At 50.8% G+C, this 26,746-nt stretch overlaps 1 protein-coding gene across 1 annotated transcript; it reads left to right on the top strand.

The window, feature by feature from the left end:
• Window positions 1–4,001: 4,001 nt before the first annotated feature.
• RPN1 (ribophorin I) lies at window positions 4,002–16,543 on the top strand. The gene is made up of 9 exons (XM_073575058.1): window positions 4,002–4,341; window positions 7,424–7,488; window positions 8,178–8,484; window positions 8,648–8,857; window positions 9,184–9,376; window positions 9,551–9,650; window positions 10,363–10,621; window positions 10,797–11,042; window positions 15,618–16,543. Exons 1-9 carry the CDS (start codon window positions 4,120–4,122, stop codon window positions 15,798–15,800), a joined length of 1,785 nt encoding a protein of 594 aa, XP_073431159.1. The 5' UTR covers window positions 4,002–4,119; the 3' UTR covers window positions 15,801–16,543.
• The last annotated feature ends 10,203 nt before the right edge of the window (window positions 16,544–26,746 follow it).

The following is a 26,746-nucleotide window of genomic DNA, read 5'->3' as shown; positions in this document are numbered from 1 at the left end:
GCTCGGTAGGTGTCGCCGTGTGCTCGGTAGGTGTCGCCGTGTGCTCGGTAGGTGTCGCCGTGTGCTCGGTAGGTGTCGCCGTGTGCTCGGTAGGTGGCGCCGTGTGCTCGGTAGGTGTCGCCGTGTGCTCGGTAGGTGTCGCCGTGTGCTCGGTAGGTGTCGCCGTGTGCTCGGTAGGTGGCGCCGTGTGCTCGGTAGGTGGCGCCGTGTGCTCGGTAGGTGTCGCTGTGTGCTCGGTAGGTGTCGCCGTTTGCTCGGTAGGTGTCGCCGTTTGCTCGGTAGGTGGCGCCGTGTGCTCGGTAGGTGTCGCCGTTTGCTCGGTAGGTGGCGCTGTGTGCTCGGTAGGTGTCGCCGTGTGCTCGGTAGGTGTCGCCGTGTGCTCGGTAGGTGTCGCCGTGTGCTCGGTAGGTGTCGCCGTTTGCTCGGTAGGTGGCGCCGTGTGCTCGGTAGGTGGCGCCGTGTGCTCGGTAGGTGGCGCCGTGTGCTCGGTAGGTGGCGCCGTGTGCTCGGTAGGTGTCGCCGTTTGCTCGGTAGGTGTCGCCGTGTGCTCGGTAGGTGTCGCCGTTTGCTCGGTAGGTGTCGCCGTTTGCTCGGTAGGTGTCGCCGTGTGCTCGGTAGGTGGCGCCGTGTACACGGTAGGTGTCGCTGTGTGCTCGGTAGGTGGCGCTGTTTGCTCGGTAGGTGGCGCTGTGTACACGGTAGGTGGCGCTGTGTGCTCGGTAGGTGGCGCTTTTTACTCGGTAGGTGGCGCTGTATGCTCGGTAGGTGGCGCTGTGTGCTCGGTAGGTGTCGCTGTGTGCTCGGTAGGTGTCGCTGTGTGCTCGGTAGGTGGCGCTGTGTGCTCGGTAGGTAGCGCTGTGTGCTCGGTAGGTGGCGCTGTGTACACAGTAGGTGGCGCTGTGTGCTCGGTAGGTGGCGCTGTGTGCTCGGTAGGTGTCGCTGTTTGCTCGGTAGGTGTCGCTGTTTGCTCGGTAGGTGGCGCTGTGTACACGGTAGGTGGCGCTTTTTACTCGGTAGGTGGCGCTGTGTGCTCGGTAGGTGGCGCTGTGTGCTAGGTAGGTGGCGCTGTGTACACGGTAGGTGGCGCTTTTTACTCGGTAGGTGGCGCTGTGTGCTCGGTAGGTGTCGCTGTTTACTCGGTAGGTGGCGCTGTGTACACGGTAGGTGTCGCTGTGTGCTCGGTAGGTGTCGCTGTGTGCTCGGTAGGTGGCGCTGTTTGCTCGGTAGGTGGCGCTGTGTACACGGTAGGTGTCGCTGTGTGCTCGGTAGGTGGCGCTGTTTGCTCGGTAGGTGGCGCTGTGTACACGGTAGGTGGCGCTGTGTGCTCGGTAGGTGGCGCTTTTTACTCGGTAGGTGGCGCTGTATGCTCGGTAGGTGTCGCTGTGTGCTCGGTAGGTGTCGCTGTGTGCTCGGTAGGTGTCGCTGTGTGCTCGGTAGGTGTCGCTGTGTGCTCGGTAGGTGTCGCTGTGTGCTCGGTAGGTGTCGCTGTGTGCTCGGTAGGTGGCGCTTTTTACTCGGTAGGTGGCGCTGTATGCTCGGTAGGTGTCGCTGTGTGCTCGGTAGGTGGCGCTGTGTGCTCGGTAGGTGTCGCTGTGTGCTCGGTAGGTGGCGCTGTGTGCTCGGTAGGTGTCGCTGTGTGCTCGGTAGGTGTCGCTGTTTGCTCGGTAGGTGGCGCTGTGTGCTCGGTAGGTGGCGCTGTGTGCTCGGTAGGTGGCGCTGTGTGCTCGGTAGGTGTCGCTGTTTGCTCGGTAGGTGGCGCTGTGTGCTCGGTAGGTGGCGCTGTGTGCTCGGTAGGTGTCGCTGTTTGCTCGGTAGGTGTCGCTGTGTGCTCGGTAGGTGGCGCTGTGTGCTCGGTAGGTGGCGCTGTGTGCTCGGTAGGTGGCGCTGTGTGCTCGGTAGGTGTCGCTGTTTGCTCGGTAGGTGGCGCTTTTTACTCGGTAGGTGGCGCTGTGTGCTCGGTAGGTGGCGCTGTGTGCTCGGTAGGTGGCGCTGTGTACACGGTAGGTGGCGCTTTTTACTCGGTAGGTGGCGCTGTGTGCTCGGTAGGTGTCGCTGTTTACTCGGTAGGTGGCGCTGTGTACACGGTAGGTGTCGCTGTGTGCTCGGTAGGTGTCGCTGTGTGCTCGGTAGGTGGCGCTGTGTGCTCGGTAGGTGGCGCTGTTTGCTCGGTAGGTGGCGCTGTGTACACGGTAGGTGTCGCTGTGTGCTCGGTAGGTGGCGCTGTGTACACGGTAGGTGGCGCTGTGTGCTCGGTAGGTGGCGCTTTTTACTCGGTAGGTGGCGCTGTATGCTCGGTAGGTGTCGCTGTGTGCTCGGTAGGTGTCGCTGTGTGCTCGGTAGGTGTCGCTGTGTGCTCGGTCGGTGGCGCTGTGTGCTCGGTAGGTGGCGCTGTGTGCTCGGTAGGTGTCGCTGTTTGCTCGGTAGGTGGCGCTGTGTACACAGTAGGTGTCGCTGTGTGCTCGGTAGGTGTCGCTGTGTGCTCGGTAGGTGGCGCTGTGTGCTCGGTAGGTGGCGCTGTGTGCTCGGTAGGTGTTGCTGTTTGCTCGGTAGGTGGCGCTGTATGCTCGGTAGGTGTCGCTGTTTGCTCGGTAGGTGTCGCTGTGTGCTCGGTAGGTGGCGCTGTTTGCTCGGTAGGTGGCGCTGTGTACACGGTAGGTGTCGCTGTGTGCTCGGTAGGTGTCGCTGTGTGCTCGGTAGGTGGCGCTGTTTGCTCGGTAGGTGGCGCTGTGTACACGGTAGGTGTCGCTGTGTGCTCGGTAGGTGTCGCTGTGTGCTCGGTAGGTGGCGCTGTGTACACGGTAGGTGGCGCTTTTTACTCGGTAGGTGGCGCTGTATGCTCGGTAGGTGGCGCTGTGTGCTCGGTAGGTGGCGCTGTGTGCTCGGTAGGTGGCGCTGTGTACACGGTAGGTGGCGCTTTTTACTCGGTAGGTGGCGCTGTATGCTCGGTAGGTGGCGCTGTTTGCTCGGTAGGTGGCGCTGTGTACACGGTAGGTGTCGCTGTGTGCTCGGTAGGTGTCGCTGTGTGCTCGGTAGGTGGCGCTGTGTGCTCGGTAGGTGGCGCTTTTTACTCGGTAGGTGGCGCTGTATGCTCGGTAGGTGGCGCTGTGTGCTCGGTAGGTGGCGCTGTGTGCTCGGTAGGTGGCGCTGTGTGCTCGGTAGGTGGCGCTGTGTGCTCGGTAGGTGTCGCTGTATGCTCGGTAGGTGTCGCTGTGTGCTCGGTAGGTGGCGCTGTTTGCTCGGTAGGTGTCGCTGTGTACACGGTAGGTGTCGCTGTGTGCTCGGTAGGTGTCGCTGTGTGCTCGGTAGGTGGCGCTGTGTACACGGTAGGTGGCGCTGTGTGCTCGGTAGGTGGCGCTTTTTACTCGGTAGGTGGCGCTGTATGCTCGGTAGGTGTCGCTGTGTGCTCGGTAGGTGGCGCTGTGTGCTCGGTAGGTGGCGCTGTGTGCTCGGTAGGTGGCGCTGTGTGCTCGGTAGGTGTCGCTGTTTGCTCGGTAGGTGGCGCTGTGTACACAGTAGGTGTCGCTGTGTGCTCGGTAGGTGGCGCTGTGTGCTCGGTAGGTGGCGCTGTGTGCTCGGTAGGTGGCGCTGTGTGCTCGGTAGGTGTCGCTGTTTGCTCGGTAGGTGGCGCTGTATGCTCGGTAGGTGTCGCTGTTTGCTCGGTAGGTGTCGCTGTGTACACGGTAGGTGTCGCTGTGTACACGGTAGGTGTCGCCGTGCGCTCGGTAGGTGGCGCTGTGTCCGCGGGCTCCTCCTCCTTTCTGTCGCTATGGACGCTCCTTCTCTCTGTGGTCTGAGCTGTCCCGTTTTTTGCCTGTATTATATCAATGTAGTTATTACACAGCACTCGCTCCAGCTGTGACGGATGATGCGTCTTTGTGTGCTGTCTCCATACGCACGGTGCAGTTCACACAGTGTCTGTACAGGGGCAGAGGAGGCCTCCGGACACGCTCCGTCCTGTCAGGCAGTGTCCAGGTCACCCTCCCGTCGCTCGGCAGCGGGGTCCTGGGCGGCCATCTTGTCCCCGCGGATGAATGAGCCGTCAGCAGCAGAGGCCGCGCTCTCTCCGTGGCTGCGGGCTCTCCTCCTCCTGTATCCGCCTCCATCCTCCGCTCTCCGGCCATGGGGGTCTCCGCCGCCCTGCTGCTCCTGCTCGCACTCTCCGCCGCCGCCTCCCAGGGACACGAGCTGCTGAATGAGGACGTGAAGCGCAGCGTGGACCTGAGCAGCCACATCGCCAAAGTGACGGCCGAGGTGAAGCTGGGGAACCCGGGGGCGGCCGCCGCGCACTCCTTCCTGGTGGCGCTGGAGCCGGAGCTGGCCGGACACCTGGCCTTCCTGGGGGTCAGTATGCGACGCTCAGCGCCTGCGCCGGAGGCTGAGATGCAGCAGAGTTGAGTGTGTTGTGTGGTTACACTGCACCGATGTAGCAGAGTTTGCTGAAGCTACAGAGCATTGCTCCGCTCTGCTGCATCTGTGCCTTCAGGTCCAGAACATTCACATGTAGCAGGGCCGAGGGGGTTTTGTCTCCTGTATGATTAGACTGTACAGATGTAGCAGAGCCGAGTCTGCTGTCAGTGACCTGTATGATCAGGACGATGGTTTGGAGCTGATGGAACCTGCGTGCGGATGTAGCGGAGCAGTGTTTGGTTTTCTCCACATCAATATGTGTCTTCAGTAATGAGACTGTAATGATGTAGCAGAGCTGTGTGTGTTGTACAGTCAGAATATCTCATCCGACAACCCATTTAAGTGTTATTTCAAGTCAAGTATAACCCGTCCTGGTACTTGTGCCATGAGATTTTGGATGTTGTGTGGTCAGACGGACGGGGGGCAGCGGAGCTGGTGGCGGACGGGGGGGGCAGCGGGAGCTGGTGGCGGACGGGGGGGGCAGCGGGAGCTGGTGGCGGACGGGGGGGGCAGCGGGAGCTGGTGGCGGACGGGGGGGGCAGCGGGAGCTGGTGGCGGACGGGGGGGGCAGCGGGAGCTGGTGGCGGACGGGGGGGCAGCGGGAGCTGGTGGCGGACGGGGGGGGCAGCGGGAGCTGGTGGCGGACGGGGGGGGCAGCGGGAGCTGGTGGCGGACGGGGGGGGCAGCGGGAGCTGGTGGCGGACGGGCGGTCAGGCGGACGGGGGGGCAGCGGGAGCTGGTGGCGGACGGGCGGTCAGGCGGACGGGGGGGCAGCGGGAGCTGGTGGCGGACGGGGGGGCAGCGGGAGCTGGTGGCGGACGGGGGGGCAGCGGGAGCTGGTGGCGGACGGGCGGTCAGGCGGACGGGGGGGCAGCGGGAGCTGGTGGCGGACGGGCGGTCAGGCGGACGGGGGGGCAGCGGGAGCTGGTGGCGGACGGGCGGTCAGGCGGACGGGGGGGCAGCGGGAGCTGGTGGCGGACGGGGGGGCAGCGGGAGCTGGTGGCGGACGGGGGGGCAGCGGGAGCTGGTGGCGGACGGGCGGTCAGGCGGACGGGGGGGCAGCGGGAGCTGGTGGCGGACGGGCGGTCAGGCGGACGGGGGGGCAGCGGGAGCTGGTGGCGGACGGGCGGTCAGGCGGACGGGGGGGCAGCGGAGCTGGTGGCGGACGGGCGGTCAGGCGGACGGGGGGCAGCGGAGCTGGTGGCGCCGGGCGGACGGTGGGAGCTGGTGACGGTGGGCAGTGGAGCTGGTGGCGGACGGTGGGCAGTGGAGCTGGTGGCGGACGGTGGGCAGTGGAGCTGGTGGCGGACGGTGGGCAGCGGGAGCTGGTGGCGGACGGGCGGTCAGGCGGACGGGGGGGCAGCGGGAGCTGGTGGCGGACGGGCGGTCAGGCGGACGGGGGGGCAGCGGAGCTGGTGGCGGACGGGCGGTCAGGCGGACGGGGGGCAGCGGAGCTGGTGGCGCCGGGCGGACGGTGGGAGCTGGTGACGGTGGGCAGTGGAGCTGGTGGCGGACGGTGGGCAGTGGAGCTGGTGGCGGACGGTGGGCAGTGGAGCTGGTGGCGGACGGTGGGCAGCGGAGCTGGTGGCGGACGGGCGGTCAGGCGGACGGGGGGGCAGCAGGAGCTGGTGGCGGACGGGCGGTCAGGCGGACGGGGGGGCAGCAGGAGCTGGTGGCGGACGGGCGGTCAGGCGGACGGGGGGGCAGCAGGAGCTGGTGGCGGACGGGCGGTCAGGCGGACGGGGGGGCAGCGGAGCTGGTGGCGGACGGGCGGTCAGGCGGACGGGGGGCAGCGGAGCTGGTGGCGCCGGGCGGACGGTGGGAGCTGGTGACAGTGGGCAGTGGAGCTGGTGGCGGACGGTGGGCAGTGGAGCTGGTGGCGGACGGTGGGCAGTGGAGCTGGTGGCGGACGGTGGGCAGCGGAGCTGGTGGCGCCGGGTGGACGAGGGCAGCAGGTTTATTTGTATATGTGCTTTACATAGGACTGCAGGATCTGTACTGAACTGCCGCCCACAATAAACCATCACAGACACTCTGCTCCATTCATGGGATCTTTCGGCTGGGGCTCCCGTCTGTGCGCACAGATGCAGCAGAGCTGGGTGTGTTGTCTCCCAGGGACGGCTGCTTGCTGTCGGCTCGGCATTGGAGGATGCGCTCAGGACCCCGCTGCTTCCGCCTCCTGCTCTGTAGGATTGTGACACGTCAGCGCACACCTCCAGGAGAGCAGCCGCCCTGCCTGCCGCCCGCCCACTACCACCCTCCTCATCCCAGGGCGGGAACACAAGTCAAATAGTGTAAAGTGCAGCAGATTTAATTATGCAGCGTAATATAAGTATAAATGTCCAGAAATGAGAATCTGTGGTGGATTGGTAAATCCCCATCATATTCGGTATGCAGGACCTCACCGGAGCAATGGTAGAAGGGGTTACATCCGGGCACGAGGCATGGAACATCACCTAGTGACAGGTGCTTGGAAACTACAACTCCCAGCATGCCCTGACCTCCCCTCTGGGTGAAGCTTCTTTTGTGACTGCCATTAACTCTGTAATGTTGATTGCACAAGTATTCACCCACCCCCACCTTAATGTCGTTGTCACAGCTGATTCCTGCAGCAGGAGCAATCTCCTCATCCCCCTGCAGACACAATGTGACAGCCAAGGCTGGTAGGGCATGCTGGGAGCTGTAGTTCTGCGATAGCTGTGTTGTTACAGGGCGCTGATGCAGGGATTATTGGCTTCAATAAAGGAGTATTACGGGCGTGAAGACTTATGCAGCTCACAGGGTAGCCTTTAACACATTAAGGACTGGATAACTGAGGAGGTCGGAGCTGCTCCTCATCCGGCTCTGCACATTTACCGCGCCCGAGCATAAAGGGGTTAATGTAGGTATAAAAGCTTAGTGTTCAGGGGCTGTTGGGGCATGCTGGGAGTTGTAGTGTCCCAACAGCTGACGTGCAGGAGGCTGCTGACACCTGCTGTAGTCTGTACTCTGATAATGGAGTGTGGCTGTGTTACAGGTGAAGACTGAGGATGAAGAGCACGGCTACTTGGAGGTGCGGGAAAGCAAGGTGAAGGGGAAGAGGTGAGACCCCGGGACGGGTGTATGTACATGTGCACACAGTATACAGCAGCCGCCTGCATCACTCTTCTGTGCGTATAAATGGACGTACCGCGCAGGCGCCGCTCTTTACCGTCTCTTCCTGACCGGCCGTCTGCATCGCTCTTCTGTGCGTATAAATGGACGTACCGCACAGGCGCCGCTCTTTACCGTCTCTTCCTGACCGGCCGCCTGCATCACTCTTCTGCACGTATAAATAGACGTACCGCGCAGGCGTCGCTCTTTACCGTCTCTTCCTGACCGCTGTATACAGCAGCCGCCTGCATCACTCTTCTGTGCGTATAAATGGACGTACCGCACAGGCGCCGCTCTTTACCGTCTCTTCCTGACCGGCCGCCTGCATCACTCTTCTGCACGTATAAATAGACGTACCGCGCAGGCGTCGCTCTTTACCGTCTCTTCCTGACCGCTGTATACAGCAGCCGCCTGCATCACTCTTCTGTGCGTATAAATGGACGTACCGCGCAGGCGCCGCTCTTTACCGTCTCTTCCTGACCGGCCGCCTGCATCACTCTTCTGCGCGTATAAATGGACTTACCGCGTAGGCGTCGCTCTTTACCGTCTCTTCCTGACTGGCCGCCTGCATCACTCTTCTGCGCGTATAAATAGATGTCTCCACTTTTTACTTCATCGCCTTCTCTTTATTCCACCAGCGGGAAGCAATTCTCGGTGCAGCTTCCAAATCCTCTGTCTCCCGGAGCCAAGGTGAAGGTCTTCATCGAGACTGTGTACACCCACATCCTGCACCCGTACCCCACCCAGATCACGCAGGCTGAGAAGCAGTTTGTAACATTTGAAGGCAGCCATTACTTCTACTCTCCGTACCCCACCGCGTCCCAAACCACACGCGTCAAGCTCGCCTCCCGGAACGTGGAGAGCTACACCAAGCTCGGCAACCCGTCCCGATCCGATGACACCATCGAGTACGGTCCCTTTAAGGACGTCCCTGCGTGGAGCCATGTAAGGAATCATTATGAGACCTGATGTTTAACCCTTCACAGTTAATCTCCGGTTTTGGTACGCAGTACCTCCTTCAGGGGGCGCGTTTAGACGCTGCCGTATTTGGCGCCGGTGACCAGAATTCATTATAGCAGACTGGTTAACCCTTTGTTTATTTCTCCAGGACGTCTTGAAGGTTCACTACGAGAACAATAGCCCCTTCCTCACCATCACCAGCATGACCCGGGTCATCGAGGTCTCCCATTGGGGTAACATCGCCGTAGAGGAGACTGTGGATATAAAGCACACCGGAGCATATTTAAAGGGACCCTTCTCACGATACGATTACCAGCGGCAGCCGGACAGTGGCATCTCATCTGTCAAATCCTTTAAGGTAGTGGGGGAAAAAAAAAGAAATGAGTGGGGTTGTGGCTCTGATACTACGATGGGGAGTACACCTTTAAGTGATGGAATGAGTCATCACTTAATGATCGCTGGGACCCCCACAGATCCTGAGACTGGAGGGGATGCAGTCAGCCCCAGTCACTGCTTTGCAGAGAAAACCCCAATAGTTGCCGCTCTGCAGCCCCTTCAGTCTCGGCGTACATCGGGAGCCCTTGTGATCATTTATCGCAGCTTTATGTCCTCCTTTACTAAGCTGGGGATAATATTAACCCTCTGCAGAATCCATGCCCATCACTTTCATCTTCCTCCCATTAGACCATTCTGCCGGCTGCTGCCCAGGACGTCTATTACAGGGATGAGATCGGGAACATCTCCACCAGCCACCTGATGGTCCTGGACGACTCTGTGGAAATGGAGATCCGACCCAGATTTCCTCTTTTCGGAGGATGGAAAACCCATTACATGATTGGCTACAACCTGCCAAGTTACGAGTACCTGTACAACCTGGGTGAGTGTTGGCTGCATGCGCGTCTATCCCAGCCCAGTCCGATGGGGATTGAAGTCCCTACCTTCTTTGCTTTATCTGTCTTGCTGGTGCCGCCTGGTGAATCTGCTGTGTGCAGTTTGGGCACAAGGAATAGCTCCTCTCCGTTCCGTTATCTGACCGTCTCTCCTCTCGCAGGCGACCAGTATGCCCTGAAGATGAGGTTCATTGATCACGTGTTTGATGAGCAGATCGTGGACTCCCTGACTGTGAAAATCATCCTCCCTGAAGGAGCAAAGTAAGTGACCGATGGCGGCACTGCTGGGATATCTGCTGCACGCGCTGTTGGTCACAGATTGTAAAGCCTCTTTCTCAGAGAAGCATTGCATAGCTTATAAGTCTCTTTACAGCGGCTTAGGACCCTCCACAAGGAGAAACGATCCGTCTTAGTCCCAGCAATTTATAATCTTAGAGATGCGACATCTGGGATCCCCACAGAGACTGCAACTCCTGTTCGGTGTATGATCCCGTTCCGTTTTTGCCCTGACTACATCCCCCTGACTGTCTGAGATGCACAGGAAAAAAATGAATCCCCACACCACAATGAATCCCCTTCATTCTCAGGAATGGTGGGGTCCTAAAGGTTCAAACTCTGATAATCACAAATAATTATATAAGCTGGGAGTAACACTGTAACGTTGCGTTGTACTGTAGGAGCCAAGTTGACAATCTTGGGAGCCACAGAGTAAGAAATTGGCCACTACAGCAGATGGTGCTGTGCACGTCCATGCAGCTTATTATGGGGGGGGAGCTGGCAGCTTATTGGGGGTGCGCAGCTTATTGTGGGGGGGTGCTGGGTGTTACACCCCACCATATATTGATGAGGTACGTCCCGGATATTGCCTCTGAGCTGGTGGTTCTCTAGTGGAGGAAGAGTTGCTGTTTCTGGCTGAGACGTCCTTGCGATAACTGTGTGGCACTAACTACTGATCATGTCACATTATTTCCAGAAATATCGATGTAGAAAATCCCTACAACCTGAACCGAGCGGCGGACGAGCTGCACTACACCTACCTGGACACCTTTGGCCGACCCGTCATCGTGGCTCACAAGAACAACCTGGTGGAGCAGCACATCCAGGATGTCGTGGTCCATTACACCTTCAACAAGATTCTGATGCTGCAGGAGCCGCTGCTTGTGGTCGGAGCCTTCTACATCCTCTTCTTCACCGTCATCATCTACGTCAGGCTCGACTTCTCCATCACCAAGGTTGGTATCTGTGCTATAAAGTACCGAGAAACCTGGATGATGCCCCCACTGTAACCCCAGTCAGTCAGAGGGTTACCCATGAAGGGGCATAGTAGTCACGTGATAATAATTGTAGAGATCTTTTGTAGCTCTACCTGGGGAAACCCTTTTTATTGCTGTGTACTTGTCGTATCAGGACCCTGCGGCTGAAGCCAGGATGAAGGTCGCCTGCATCACGGAGCAGATCCTGACCCTGGTCAACAAGCGGCTCGGCCTCTTCCGCCACTATGATGAAGCCGTGAACAAATACAAGCAATCCCGGGACATCTCCACCCTGAACATAGGCAAGAAAGCCCTGGAGACAGAACATAAGAACCTGACAAATGAGATTGCGTCTCTGCAATCCAAGCTGAAGGCAGAAGGGTCCGACCTGTGTGACAAGGTGAGTCCGGGATTGCATTAACATTGCGGCTGCTTTCTTCCAAAAATGGCGCCACGCATGACCAGTCCCACTCGCCGCCTGATGCAGAAGTGAGCGAACCCCCCCCCCTTAACCCTTTTCCTACGTTAGGCATAATAGTACGCCCACGTAGGAATCCATCCCTATGATGTGGGCTCTGGCACTGAGCCCACATCTTTCCTGGCACACGCCAGCTGTTTTGAACTGCTGACATGTGCCTCTAACAGCCGTGGGTGGAATTGCAATCCACCCTCGCCTGTTCACCTGTTAAATGCCGCTGTCAATCTTTGACATCGGCATTTAACTCGCGCTTTACTGGAAGCGCGCCGGAAATCCCGCCCATCGGTGACCCCGTCATGTGATCGCAGGTCACCGATGGGTTAGCATGAGAACCAGAGAGGTCTGCAGCAGATCTCTATGGTTGTCATAGCCGGATTGCTATGAGTGCCGCCCAGTGGTCGGCACTCATAGCAAGTGAGCATTTCTGCTACACACAAGCAAATTATTATTTATATAGCACCATTGGTTCCATGGTGCTGTCCATGAGAAGGGGGGTTACATGCAAATTACAGATATCACTTACAGTAAGTAAACTAACAATGACAGACTGATACAGAGGGGAGAGGACCCTGCCCTTTTGGGCTTAGATGCTACAGGATGGTGGGGAAGGAGACAGTAGGTTGGGGGGTTGCAGCAGTCCCGGTGTTGGTTGAGGTGATATCTCCGGTAGTGGTGAGAGAGAAGGAGGTAGCGGGGTCATTGCAGGCTGTAGGCTTTCTTGAAGAGGTGGGTTTTCAGGTTCCGTCTGAAGGATCCAAATGTGGTTGATAGTTGGACGTGTTGGGGAAAAGAATTCCAGTGGATGGGGGCTATTCGGGAGAAGTCTTGGAGGCGGTTGGGTGAGGAGCGAATAAGTGTGGAGGAGAGAAGGAGGTCTTGGGAGGACCGGAGATTACGTGAGGGAAGATATCGGGAAATTGGTTCAGAGATATATGGAGGAGACAGGTTGTAGATGGCCTTGTAGGTCAGTATTAGTAATTTGAACTGGATACACTGAGGGAATGGGAGCCAGTGAAGAGATTTGCAGAGGGGAGAAGCGGAGGAGTAGCGAGGAGAGAGATGAATTAGTCGGGCGGCAGAGTTAAGGATGGACTGGAGAGGTTGCGAGGGTGTTAGCAGGGAGGCCACAGAAAAGGATGTTGCAGTAGTCGAGGCGGGAGATGATGAGGGCATGCACAAGCATTTTAGTAGATTGAGGGTTGAGGAAGGGACGGATTCTGGAAATATTTTTGAGCTGTTGGCGACAAGAGGTGGCGAGAGCTTCGATGTGCGGTTTGAAGGACAGGGCAGAGTCAAAGGTTACTCCGAGGCAGCGGACCTCCAGTACTGGGGAAAGCATGATGTCATTAATTGTGATATGTAAGGAAGATCTGTGAGATGGAGGAAAGATGAGGAGCTCAGATTTGTCCACATTGAGCTTGAGGAAGCGAGAGGAGAAGGAGGATATGGCTGATAGACACTCTGGGATTCTGGACAGCAGAGAGGTGTCTGGGCCAGAGATGTAGATCTGAGTGTCATCAGCATAAAGGTGGTAGTGGAATCCGTGGGACTTTGAGTTGCCCCAGGCCAAGTGTATAGATTGAGAAGAGTAGGGGTCCTAGAACAGAGCCTTGGGGGACTCCAACAGAGAGAGGGTGGGATGAGGAGGTGGTGTGGGAGTGGGAGACGCTGAATGTGCGATTGGAAAGGTATGAGGAGATCCAGGATAGGGCGAGGTCTTTGATGCCAAAGGAGGAGAGGATCTGTAGTAGGAGGCAGTGGTCAACTGTGTCGAATGCAGAGGACAGGTCTAGAAGCAGGAGAATAGAGTATTGTCCATTAGCTTTGGCTGTAAGTAGGTCGTTAGTAATTTTGGTCAGGGCTGTCTCAGTGGAGTGATGGGGGCGGAAACCAGATTGTAGATTGTCAAAGAGCAGGTTAGATGATAGGTGGGAGGAAAGTTCAGCGTGGACGTGCTGCTCCAGGAGTTTGGAAGCGAATGGGAGCAGCGATATTGGGCGATAGCTTGACATAGCGGTTGGGCTGAGGGTTGGCTTTTTAAGGATAGGCGTGATTGTGGCATGCTTGAAAGCAGAAGGGAAGGTACCGGACGTTAGCGATAGGTTGAAGAGGTGGGTTAGGGATGGGATAAGTGTGGTGGTGAGGTTGGGGAGGAGGTAGGATGGGATGGGGTCGAGTGCACAGGTTGTGAGGTGCGATTTGGAGAAAAGACAGTTAAGCTCCCCTTCAGTGATGTTCAAGAGTGAGGTTATGGGGTTTGGGCATTGGTCTGGTATACAAAGGGGTTGTGGTGGTTGAACATTGAAGACTCGCCTTGTTTGGTCGATCTTATTTTTGAAGTGTGTGGCAAAGTCCTTGGCAGAGATGAGGGAGGAGGAGTTAAAAGTTTTGAATAACTGTTTGGGGTTGTAGGATAGGGAAGATACGAGGGTTGTGAAGTAGGCCTGTTTAGCAGAGGTGAGGGCAGATTTGAAATCGAGTGTTGCTGGTTTGAATGTGGTGAAGTCGTCTAGTGAATGTTTTCTTCCAGCGCCGCTCTGCAATCCTGGACACTTGCTGGAGCTTTTTAGTGGTGTTATTGTGCCAGGGTTGTCTGTTGATACGTCGCATTCTGCTATGAACAAGAGGGGTGACCGCGTCAATAGCTGATGCGAGAGTGGCATTGTAGAAAGCAGTGGCACTGTCTGTGTCATGGAGTGAGGATATGGATGCCTGTAGTAGAATAGAGTCAGAGAGCCCGTGGGTGTCTAGGTGTGCAAGGTTTCTGCGGGGGTCCGCATGTTGCTGGACATGGGTGCCAGGAGAGGAGGACAGGGATGAGAAAGTGAGTAGATGATGGTCAGATAGAGGGAGAGGGGAGGTGGTGAAGTTAGATAGGGAGCAGAGACGGGTGAAGACCAGGTCTAATGTGTGTCCATCTGTGTGGGTGGCTGAGGAGGACCACTGAGTAAGTCCAAAGGGTGAAGTAAGGGACAGGAGTTTGGAGGCTGCTGACTGAAGGGTATCAGTGGGGATGTTGAAGTCACCCATGATGATAGTGGGGATGTCAGTTGAAAGAAAATGAAGAAGCCAGGTAGAGAATTGGTCAATGAAGGCAGTGGTCTGGCCTGGAGGTCGGTATATGATGGCCACTTGGAGGTTGGAGGGAGAGTAGATGTGGACTTCAAAAGAGGGGAGGATAAGGGAGGGAAGAGGTACAGTAGGATTGGGTTAAAGGTGCAGTTGGAAGAAAGGAGAAGACCCACTCCTCCACCATGTCTGTTGCCAGGGCGAGGAGTGTGGGTGAAGTGGAGGCTGCCGTAACACAGCGCTGCGGGGAGGCGGTGTCAGAGGGTGTCAGCCAGGTTTCTGTGAGGCCGAGGAAAGCAAGATTGCGAGAGAGAAAGAGGTCAATGAATCACATGGAGCTTATTGCAGATGGAGTGGGCATTCCAAATCTGATCATCGCCTGTGTGTAAGAGAGGCGATCGGGTTATCGCAGCTTCTAGTCTCCCATGGAGATTATTAAAGCAATTGAAAAGTTTTAAAAAAAAGTCTTTTAAAATATTTAAAAAATATGAAAGTTCAAATCACCCCTATTCACCCAATTCAAAATAAAACAATAAAGAAATCAAACATGCACATATTTGGTATCACCGCGTTCAGAATCTCCCGATCTATCAATAAAAAAAAAAGAATTAACCTGATCGCTAAATGTCGTAGCGAGAAAAAGTCAAAACGCCAGAATTATGGGTTTTTTTTTATTTATTTTTTTTTTTTTTATTCATTCGCCGCGACATTGCTTTAAAATGCAATAATGGGTAATCAAAGATTGTATCTGCACCAAAATGTTATCCTTAATAATGACAGCTCGGCACTCAAAAAATAATCCCTCACTCAACCTGAGATCACGAAAAATTGCGCTTTTTTTTTTTTTTTGTACCAAAGTTTTGATTTTTTTTTTTTTTTCTTCACCACTTAAAACTTAAATAAAAAATAAATAGACTTGTTTGGTGTCTATGAACTCATAATGACCTTAAGAATCATAATGGCAGGTCAGTTTTAACATTTAGTGAATGTAGTAAAAAAATAAAAAAAATAGTGGGATTGCACTTTTTTTTTTTTTTTTGCAATTTCACCGCAATTGGAAATTTTTTTCCGGTTTTCTAGTAAACGATATGTTTAAAACCAATGGTGTCTTTCAAAAGTACAACTCGTCCTGCAAAAAACAAGCCCTCACGGCAATTTTGACCGAAAAATAAAAAAAATGTTATGGCTCTGGGAAGAAGGGGAGCGAAAAGCAAAAACACAAAAATGAAAGTACCTCCAGTCATGAAGGGGTTAAGCACAGACCTTGCGGATGTTGGGTAGTGGTGCCAGTTTCTTAAGCGGAGGGAGGCCACTTACTGAGGATCAGGTAACAGTAGACGTTCCTCTTAGCAGCACAGAGTATTTCAGGACTTTAGTTGGCATTGATCTTGCATTGGCTTTATGCTCCGGGTTTGTGTCTGCTCTCAGGTCGCAGATATCCAGAAGTTGGACAGTCAGGTGAAGGAGATAGTGGTGAAGTCCTCGTCCGAAGCTGAGCGCCTGGTTGCCGGCAAGCTGAAGAAGGACAGCTACATCGAGAGCGAGAAGCAGCACGCCAACAGGCGCCAGGAGCTGGTGAACAAAATTGACAACATCCTCGACGCGTTGTAACTCCCTTCAGGACCGGACAAACCTGAGGAGCCAGATTGCAGCAGTGCCTGAGAGCAAAATGCGCTGCCGACCTTATCGGACTGACTCCTGCACTATTTGTCCTCTCCTGCCCTTGTTAAGCCTGTGAGATTAAGGCACAGCTCTGTGCCCGTGCCCACCGAGCCAGCGCCATGCTCTTATCCTGAGTACTTGTATAGATGATCCGTACGTCCTCTGAGAGTCTGATATACTGCCAAACTGCAGCCTAGCCCCCTCTCAGTGTGGGCTACGACCAAGCACTTGTGTCAGCTGCTGAACGGCTCAGTGGGCATCGGCCAGTTCTGTAGAAAATGATGGCTGAGAACAATCGCTGTAATGTTCTGTTCTCCTGCAGTTTGTGACTCACCCGGGGGATTAGAATAAAATTCTTTGGTTGGGAAGTGGAATAAGTGGGAATGTGGTGAAGCAAAAATTAAAAAAAATTTTTATTTTTTTTTATTCCCCTCCTCCCTCTCATTTTGATTTTATTATAATTTTCTTCTCCATAATCGCCCCCGATCTTCTCCGTGTAGGGAGCAAAGCGTCGGCTCCTCCACGGCCGAACCATCGCCTCTGTCTTTTCACCAGCAGCGAGCTGCACATTTTCGTACAAAGTTTCTGCCAAGTTTTTACACTTTATTGATTGTCAGGAAAATCCTGTAGATTTTTTTTTTTTTCTCTGCTTGTTTGACCAAAATACGGTAATAAAGAAGGGATTGTGGATACCCGAGCCTCCGATCTCTGCATGTGTCCATCTTTACCAGCATCAGCTATTGGAAACTTCTCCAGAAAGTGAGAAAGGAAGGCACCAAGGGCAATTTACCATTATGTATTGATTGCAGCTGCATCCCCCTCTGCATACGCTTCTATGTACGGCTGATGCTTTTTTTTTTTTGGGAGACTGGCATTTCCTGGAATTTGGCAAAGATCTGTGTTCCCTAAAATTTTCTGTGTACATACGTCCTTGTGATCCTCAACTCCGGACCAAAAGATTTACTGTATATTATATTTCCCTCCATCCGCCACTAGGGGGAGCTCCCTGCCCGTAGATCTACAGAGCTGGTGTTACTTGGATGTAGGGAGCTCCCCCTAGTGGCCGCAGCATTAACGCACTATTTTAACTTGTAGGGAACCAACTTGAGGCCATGTTGTATCTCCTGAGCCCCATAGAGGTGGTGGATATTCCCCTCATTATGTTACAGGAAATTCTATAGTATATAATGGGGGTTCATGCGGGGGAAGTATTAAATCAGCAGTGCTGCAGAGCAGCGCCACTGGAAATAGATGGTAAGTAAAGTCTGAACCCCCAAGTAATGTCCCGGTCTGCCTTTTCCTGCACTAATCCTGCATGTGGGCCCTAATATGTAAGAAGGGGCTCGCAGAGAAGTATTACTGGTCCTGTAGCCTCTTGCAGTCTGGATGCATTGAGCTCCCCCTAGTGGTGGCTGTGATGAGTGGAGGTTTGCAGGACTGCATCTTCTCTCCTGCAGTCCGTCATCCCCCCCCCCCCCCCCCCCTGTACCTCTACTGATTAAGGGGCTCGGTGCCATGTCCTGGCTGCGTATAGTGCAGGCGAATACATCGTCCTGTGCAGCTGCACTCCCGTTTTATTGGCAGGAGCCATGAGCTGCAGGTTTATTCTTGATATTAAAAGTGAACACAGCCGCCAGCAAGAGACAATGTCGGCTTTATATCAGGATTGACCGTACAGGATACTGCAACTTGCAGAAAGAAGAATACAATGGTCCATGGACATGAGGCCGAGCGGTTTCCCAACAGAAGCTGCGGTGTTATTACGGCTGCTGCCACCAGGTGGTGCCATCAGCGTGCTGCCGCCGTCACCTCCGTCCTATAATAATAAATTTTATTTCTATAGCGCTGACATATTCCGCAGCACTTTACATTTCGGAGGGGATTTGTACAGACGATAGACATTACAGCATAATAATAATCACATAGATCATAACAGATACCAAGAGGAATGAGGGCCCTGCTCACAAGCTTACAGTCTATGAGGAAAGAGGGAGACACGAAAGGTGGGTGGTAACAGTTGCCCTGATTGTATGGACCAGACATAATGTTAAGTGTGTAACAGTACAGACACAGAGGGCTAATGGATGCATAAAGCATGTGGGAACATGATGCTGGGAACCTGGTTATGGTAAAACTTTTGGCTGTGCCACCCAGGGATAGATTAGGTTAATGTGCTGAGGTGGTAGGCCAGTCTGAATAAATGCGTTTTCAGGACACGCTTAAAATTGTGGGGATTGGGGACTAATCGTATTGACCTGGGAAGTGCATTCCAAAGAATTGGTGCAGCACGTGTAAAGTCTTGGAGACGGGAGTGGGAGGTTCTGATTATTGAGGATACTAACCTCAGGTCATCAGCAGAACGGAGGGCGCGGGTAGGGTGGTATACTGAAACAAGGGAGGAGATGTAGGGTGGTGCTGAGCCATGGAGGGCTTTGTGGGTGAGGGTAATAAGTTTATACTGAATTCTGGAGTGGATGGGTAGCCAGTGTAATGACTGGCACAAGGTAGAGGCATCTGTGTAACGATTGGTGAGGAATATTGATCATGGCTGCAGCATTCAAGACAGATTGGAGAGGGGAGAGTTTGGTAAGAGGGAGACCGATTAGAAGAGAGTTACAATAGTCGAGACGAGAATGAATAAGAGAAACAGTAAGAAAAGGTCGCATTCTAGAAATGTTTTTGAGGTGCAGATGACAAGAGCGAGCCAGTGATCGAATGTGGGGGGCAAAGGAAAGCTCGGAGTCAAGTATGACCCCAAGACAGCGGGCATGTTGCTGGGGAGTAATAGTGGAACCACACACAGAAATGGCAATGTCGGGTATAGGTACATTAGTAGAGGGAGGAAACACCAGGAGTTCAGTCTTTGACAGGTTCAGTTTCAGATATAGTGAGGACATGATATTAGACACAGCGTTTAGACAATCGCCGGTGTTTTCTAGAAAGGCTGGCGTGATGTCAGGAGAAGAAGCGTATAATTGGGTGTCATCAGCATAGAGATGGTACTGGAAACCAAATCTACTGATTGTTTGACCAATAGGGGCAGTGTACAAGGAGAAGAGGAGGGGGCCTAGAACCGATCCTTGAGGAACCCCAACATTAAGGGGAAGATGAGAGGAGGAGGAACCGGCAAAAGATACAGTAAAGGAGCGGTCAGAGAGATAGGAGGAGAACCAGGAGAGAGCGGTGTCCTTGATGCCGATGGAGCGGAGCATAGTGAGGAGGAGCTGATGATCCAGTGTCGAATGCTGCAGAGAGATCCAAGAGAATTAGCATGGAGTAATGACCATTAGATTTAGCTGTTAGTAGATCATTAGAGACTTTAGTGAGGGCAGTTTCAGTAGAGTGTAAGGAGCGGAAACCGGATTGGAGAGGGTCGAGAAGAGAGTTATCAGAGCGATAGCGGATCAGACGGGAGTGGACCAGACGTTCCAGGAGTTTAGAGATGAAGGGAAGATTAGAGACAGGTCTATAGTTAGCGGCACAGTTTTGGTCGAGGGATGGTTTTTTAAGTAGTGGATGTATGATGGCATGCTTAAATGAGGAGGGAAAGATACCAGAAGAGAGAGAGAGGTTAAATATTTTAGTTAGGTGAGGGGTGACAGCAGGGGAAAGGGGTTGGAGGAGATGTGACGGAAATGGGTCACTGGTGCAAGTGGTTGGGCGAGAAGATGCAAGGAGCCTGCTTACTTCTTCTGTGACTGGTTCAAAATCAGAGAGTGAGCTAGATGCAGTGGGGGAGGGAGGACAGTGCATGGTATGAGGGGATTGGGAGATAATTTCCTGTCGGATCTGGTCAACTTTTTCTTTGAAGTAATTGGCCAGATCGTCAGCTCGGAGCTCTGTGGTTGGATGGATTCACACTCTCCAGATTGTAAACTGCTTTTTAGAATTTATTTTTCAAAGGTTTTCTATAGAAAAATATTTAAAAAAAAAAAAAGCTTGTGATAATACTTGGGATCTTTAGAACAGTTCTATAATATGGGGTCAATGCGCCCACAATCCGCTTATCTGTATGTGTGTCCATACTGCAGCCGAGGACTTTGCCGCTTGCGTTTGGCCGGGGCGCTGTGGCTTATGGCGCCATCTTTGCCCCCATTGTCCAAATGTTTTCCCAGCTGACAACGTGACTACATTCCGGTCATTTCTCGCAACATTTATGCCGCCCACCGTGGCCCCGACAGACCCCCAATGTGTGCACAGCTCTGAGGAAGCCAACAGTCATCTCCGCTCAGTGTTTGACCAGCAACAGCGCACACAATGACGAGCGATAAACCGCGCAGAGCACAGGATTCCCAGCAGAGCGGCCACCCGGAGACCATTGTGTATGGTCTGTATGTACATGGCAAGAGAAGACTTTTTATGGGTCCGACGTCCGTCCTATTGTATTCAGACCAGACCACACGAGAGAAAAACCCGGCCCAAATCATCCAGCGCTAAGCGGTATACTACGCATCACAGCCAACATAGGGCAGTATTATAGTAGTTATATTCTTGTACATAGGAGCACTATTATAGTAGTTATATTCTTGTATATAGGGGGCAGTATTATAGTAGTTATATTCTTGTACATAGGAGCAGTATTATAGTAGTTATATTCTTGTACATAGGGGGCAGTATTATAGTAGTTATATTCTTGTACATAGGAGCAGTATTATAGTAGTTATATTCTTGTACATAGGGGGCAGTATTATAGTAGTTATATTCTTGTACATAGGGGGCAGTATTATAGTAGTCATATTCTTGTACATAGGGGCAGTATTATAGTAGTTATATTCTTGTACATAGGGAGCAGTATTATAGTAGTTATATTCTTGTACATAGGGAGCAGTATTATAGTAGTTATATTCCTGTACATAGGGGGCAGTATTATAGTAGTTATATTCTTGTACATAGGGGGCAGTATTATAGTAGTTATATTCCTGTACATAGGGGGCAGTATTATAGTAGTTATATTCTTGTACATAGGGGGCAGTATTATAGTAGTTATATTCTTGTACATAGGGGCAGTAATTATAGTAGTTATATTCTTGTACATAGGGGCAGTATTATAGTAGTTATATTCCTGTACATAGGGGGCAGTATTATAGTAGTTATATTCTTGTACATAAGGAGCAGTATTATAGTAGTTATATTCCTGTACATAGGGGCAGTATTATAGTAGTTATATTCTTGTACATAGGGGCAGTATTATAGTAGTTATATTCTTGTACATAGGGGGCAGTATTATAGTAGTTATATTCTTGTACATAGGGGGCAGTATTATAGTAGTTATATTCTTGTACATAGGGGGCAGTATTATAGTAGATATATTCTTGTACATAGGGAGCAGTATTTTTAGTAGTTATAGTCTTGTGCATAGGGGCAGTATTATAGTAGTTATATTCTTGTACATAGGGGGCAGTATTATAGTAGTTATATTCCTGTATATAGGGGCAGTATTATAGTAGTTATATTCTTGTACATAGGGGGCAGTATTATAGTAGTTATATTCTTGTACATAGGGGCAGTATTATAGTAGTTATATTCTTGTACATAGGGGGCAGTATTATAGTAGTTATATTCTTGTACATAGGGGGCAGTATTATAGAAGTTATATTCTTGTACATAGGGGGCAGTATTATAGTAGTTATATTCTTGTACATAGGGGGCAGTATTATAGTAGTTATATTCTTGTACATAGGGAGCAGTATTATAGTAGTTATATTCCTGTACATAGGGGCAGTATTATAGTAGTTATATTCTTGTACATAGGAGCAGTATTATAGTAGTTATATTCTTGTACATAGGGAGCAGTATTATAGTAGTTATATTCTTGTACATAGGGGGCAGTATTATAATAGTTGTATTCTTGTACATAGGGGCAGTATTATAGTAGTTATATTCTTGTACATAGGGGCAGTATTATAGTAGTTATATTCTTGTACATAGGGAGCAGTATTATAGTAGTTATATTCTTGTACATAGGGGGCAGTATTATAATAGTTGTATTCTTGTACATAGGGGCAGTATTATAGTAGTTATATTCTTGTACATAGGGAGCAGTATTATAGTAGTTATATTCTTGTACATAGGGGGCAGTATTATAATAGTTGTATTCTTGTACATAGGGGGCAGTATTATAGTAGTTATATTCCTGTACATAGGGGGCAGTATTATAGTAGTTATATTCTTGTACATAGGGGGCAGTATTATAGTAGTTATATTCTTGTACATAGGGGCAGTAATTATAGTAGTTATATTCTTGTACATAGGGGCAGTATTATAGTAGTTATATTCCTGTACATAGGGGGCAGTATTATAGTAGTTATATTCTTGTACATAAGGAGCAGTATTATAGTAGTTATATTCCTGTACATAGGGGCAGTATTATAGTAGTTATATTCTTGTACATAGGGGCAGTATTATAGTAGTTATATTCTTGTACATAGGGGGCAGTATTATAGTAGTTATATTCTTGTACATAGGGGGCAGTATTATAGTAGTTATATTCTTGTACATAGGGGGCAGTATTATAGTAGTTATATTCTTGTACATAGGGAGCAGTATTTTTAGTAGTTATAGTCTTGTGCATAGGGGCAGTATTATAGTAGTTATATTCTTGTACATAGGGGGCAGTATTATAGTAGTTATATTCCTGTATATAGGGGCAGTATTATAGTAGTTATATTCTTGTACATAGGGGGCAGTATTATAGTAGTTATATTCTTGTACATAGGGGCAGTATTATAGTAGTTATATTCTTGTACATAGGGGGCAGTATTATAGTAGTTATATTCTTGTACATAGGGGGCAGTATTATAGAAGTTATATTCTTGTACATAGGGGGCAGTATTATAGTAGTTATATTCTTGTACATAGGGGGCAGTATTATAGTAGTTATATTCTTGTACATAGGGAGCAGTATTATAGTAGTTATATTCCTGTACATAGGGGCAGTATTATAGTAGTTATATTCTTGTACATAGGAGCAGTATTATAGTAGTTATATTCTTGTACATAGGGAGCAGTATTATAGTAGTTATATTCTTGTACATAGGGGGCAGTATTATAATAGTTGTATTCTTGTACATAGGGGCAGTATTATAGTAGTTATATTCTTGTACATAGGGGCAGTATTATAGTAGTTATATTCTTGTACATAGGGAGCAGTATTATAGTAGTTATATTCTTGTACATAGGGGGCAGTATTATAATAGTTGTATTCTTGTACATAGGGGCAGTATTATAGTAGTTATATTCTTGTACATAGGGAGCAGTATTATAGTAGTTATATTCTTGTACATAGGGGGCAGTATTATAATAGTTGTATTCTTGTACATAGGAGCAGTATTATAGTAGTTATCTTGTACATAGGAGCAGTATTATAGTAGATATATTCTTGTATATAGGGGCAGTATTATAGTAGTTATATTCTTGTACATAGGTGCAGTATTGAAGTAGTTATATTTTTGTACATAGGGGCAGTATTATAGCAGTTATATTATTGTACATAGGAGCAGTATTATAGTAGATATATTCTTGTATATAGGGGCAGTATTATAGTAGTTATATTCTTGTACATAGGTACAGTATTAAAGTAGTTATATTCTTGTACATAGGAGCAGTATTATAGCAGTTATATTCTTGTACATAGGAGCAGTATTATAGTAGTTATATTCTTGTATATAGGGGGCAGTATTATAGTAGTTATATTCTTGTATATAGGGGGCAGTATTATAGTAGTTATACTCTTGTACATAGGAGCAGTATTATAGTAGTTATCATCTTGTACATTGGAGCAGTATTATAGTAGATATATTCTTGTATATAGGGGCAGTATTATAGTAGTTATATTCTTGTACATAGGTGCAGTATTAAAGTAGTTATATTCTTGTACATAGGGGCAGTATTATAGCAGTTATATTCTTGTACATAGAAGCAGTGTGGGGTACAGCACGCAAGCATCCCATAAGCAAAGCATCACAGAAGATAAGCATCCAGCAAAACGGCAGTTATACATGGCATGGAATTAACATTCATCTTCTCTCTTCACACAGGTAATCAACTGAGCCACCCTGCATGTATTTACTCCATTCACTGCCAGCAAGCAGCCTGAATGATACAACTTCCCACCTCTGCTGCCTCTATTTCTCTGCTGTAATATATCCAAATGGTAATCAACTGAGCCACCCTGCATGTATTTACTCCATTCACTGCCAGCAAGCAGCCTGAATGATACAACTTCCCACCTCTGCTGCCTCTATTTCTCTGCTGTAATATATCCAAATGGTAATCAACTGAGCCACCCTGCATGTATTTACTCCATTCACTGCCAGCAAGCAGCCTGAATGATACAACTTCCCACCTCTGCTGCCTCTATTTCTCTGCTGTAATATATCCAAATGGTACAACTCCATACTTCTGCTGCTTGACCATTTTGCTGCATATTTAAATGTGCTTGCTAAAGCTTTGGTATAATTCATTTGTTGCACTGTATGTAATACTTACTGCTTTAGATCTGTGACTGGGGCCTTTCTAGATCTTATCAGGTGGAAGGTGCTATAGCATTTTGCCACATCTTGGTCTAGTGCCTTTGATCATCTAACCATCCCCTGGTGTGCTGGCCCCAGCTGCCAAATTATACCCAACCATCTCCCACAATCCCTCTCTCCTGACCCTGTAGTGTGGCCTATATATGTAGTAGTTGCTAAGGGGAAGCACGCAGTGTGGGGTACAGCACGCAAGCATCCCATAAGCAAAGCATCACAGAAGATAAGCATCCAGCAAAACGGCAGTTATACATGGCACACCTTGCCTTCCCCTTTAACCATGTGCTTTTATTTTTATCCTGTGTTCCCTTGCCATCCACATTCATCACCCTATCCCCCCTCCATCACGACTCATACACATCAGCCCCTCTATACTTCCCTCTCCCATGTACAGCTCCCACACACTCCTCACCTTCCTGAGAAACCTCAGCCCATCTTGCCCAAACACATCGCAGAAAAAAACTACTTACAATTCCAACAACTATTGGCTCTTTATCTTCCTTCTCCTACTGATTTCAGGGGACATCTCCCCCAACCCTGGTCCACCATCCCCCAACCTCGACCCCTACCCTACCTCATATCGAAACCACAATAATCTGATTAACATTACTTGCACTCCCTCATCTCAATCTTTTAATTGTGCCCTCTGGAATCCACGGTCTGCTTGTAACAAGCTTCCTTTCCTACACAACTACTTTCTGAACAACTCTCTTAATCTGTTGGCCCTCACTGAAACCTGGATTCAGGATTCTGACACTGTCTCTCCTGCTGCCATTTCCTACGGTGGCTTACAATTCTCTCACTCCCCGAGACCCACAAACAGACCTGGTGGTGGAGTTGGCATACTCCTGTCCCCACAATGCCCTTTCCAGGTCATCCCCCCAGTCCCATCACTCTTATTCCCTTCTTTTGAGGTCCACATCATCAGGCTCTTCCGTCCCCTCTCCCTCAGGGTAGCGGTCATATACCGGCCCCCAGGCTCACCCACCCTCTTCCTTGACCACTTTTCAGCCTGGCTGCCACACTTCATGTCCTCAGAACTACCAACCCTCATCCTGGGAGACTTCAACATCCCCATTAACAGCCCTAATTCCACATCTGCATCCCAGCTTCTATCACTAACCACCTCTCTAGGACTCTCACAGCTTTCAACCTCTGAGACACATAAGGACGGTAACACCCTTGATCTGGTCTTCTGCCGGCTCTGTTCAATCTCCCACCTAAACAACTCACCGCTTCCACTCTCTGACCACAACATTCTCTCCTTCACGCTCACAAATCCTCGCCCACCCCAGCTCATTCCTACCTACCACACAGTCAGAAATCTACAAGCTATTAACCCTCAGACACTTTCAGATTCCCTACACTCATCTCTGTCCCCAATCTCCTCTCTTTCCTGTCCTAATCTGGCTGTTCATCACTACAATGACACTCTTAGAAGCACCCTTGACCAAGTAGCTCCCCTCACCCTCAGAACCTCCAAACACAGAGTTAAAGAGCCCTGGCTCACATCGCAAACTCAACTTCTCCAGCGATGCTCCAGGAGTGCTGAACGCCTATGGAGAAAAACCCGCACACCAGAAGACTTCATCCACTTCAAATTTATGTTAAGAACCTATAACGCTGCCCTTCACCTTGCCAAACAGACCTACTTCACCACCCTGATCTCCTCACTAGCCAACAACCCCAAGAAACTTTTTGACACTTTTCACTCCCTCCTCAGGCCAAAAGCACAAGCCCCTATCACAGACATTTGTGCTGATGACCTGGCCTCCCACTTTACAGAAAAAATAGATAATATCGGTCAAGAAATCTGCTCCCAACCACCAAGTGCTGTGACTCCCATCCCTTCCTACATCTCCCCTGGCTCACTCTCCACATTTGATCCCATAACAGAAGAAGAAGTCTCCAGACTCCTCTCTTCTTCTCGTCCGACTACATGCACTACCGACCCCATTCCCTCACATCTCCTCCAGTCTCTCTCTCCAGTCGTCACAACCCACCTAACTACAATCTTTAATCTCTCCCTCTCCTCGGGCATTTTCCCATCCTCCTTCAAACACGCCATCGTTACTCCACTACTAAAGAAACCTGCTCTCGACCCATCCTGCACAAACAACTACAGACCAGTCTCCAATCTCCCCTTCATCTCTAAACTTTTGGAACGCCTAGTTTACTCCCGCCTTACCCGTTACCTCTCCATTCACTCCCTTCTAGACCCTTCACAGTCCGGCTTCCGCCCCCTACATTCGACTGAAACTGCACTCATCAAAGTGACCAATGACCTTCTGACAGCAAAACGGTGACCACTCTCTGCTCATTCTTCTTGACCTATCTGCAGCTTTCGATACTGTTGACCACCATCTC

The sequence above is a fragment of the Dendrobates tinctorius genome, unplaced genomic scaffold, assembly GCF_039654945.1.
Source record: "Dendrobates tinctorius isolate UK_male_01 unplaced genomic scaffold, ASM3965494v1 ptg000041l, whole genome shotgun sequence".
NCBI lineage: Eukaryota > Metazoa > Chordata > Amphibia > Anura > Dendrobatidae > Dendrobates > Dendrobates tinctorius.
This window is presented reverse-complemented; position numbering and strand designations above follow the sequence as displayed.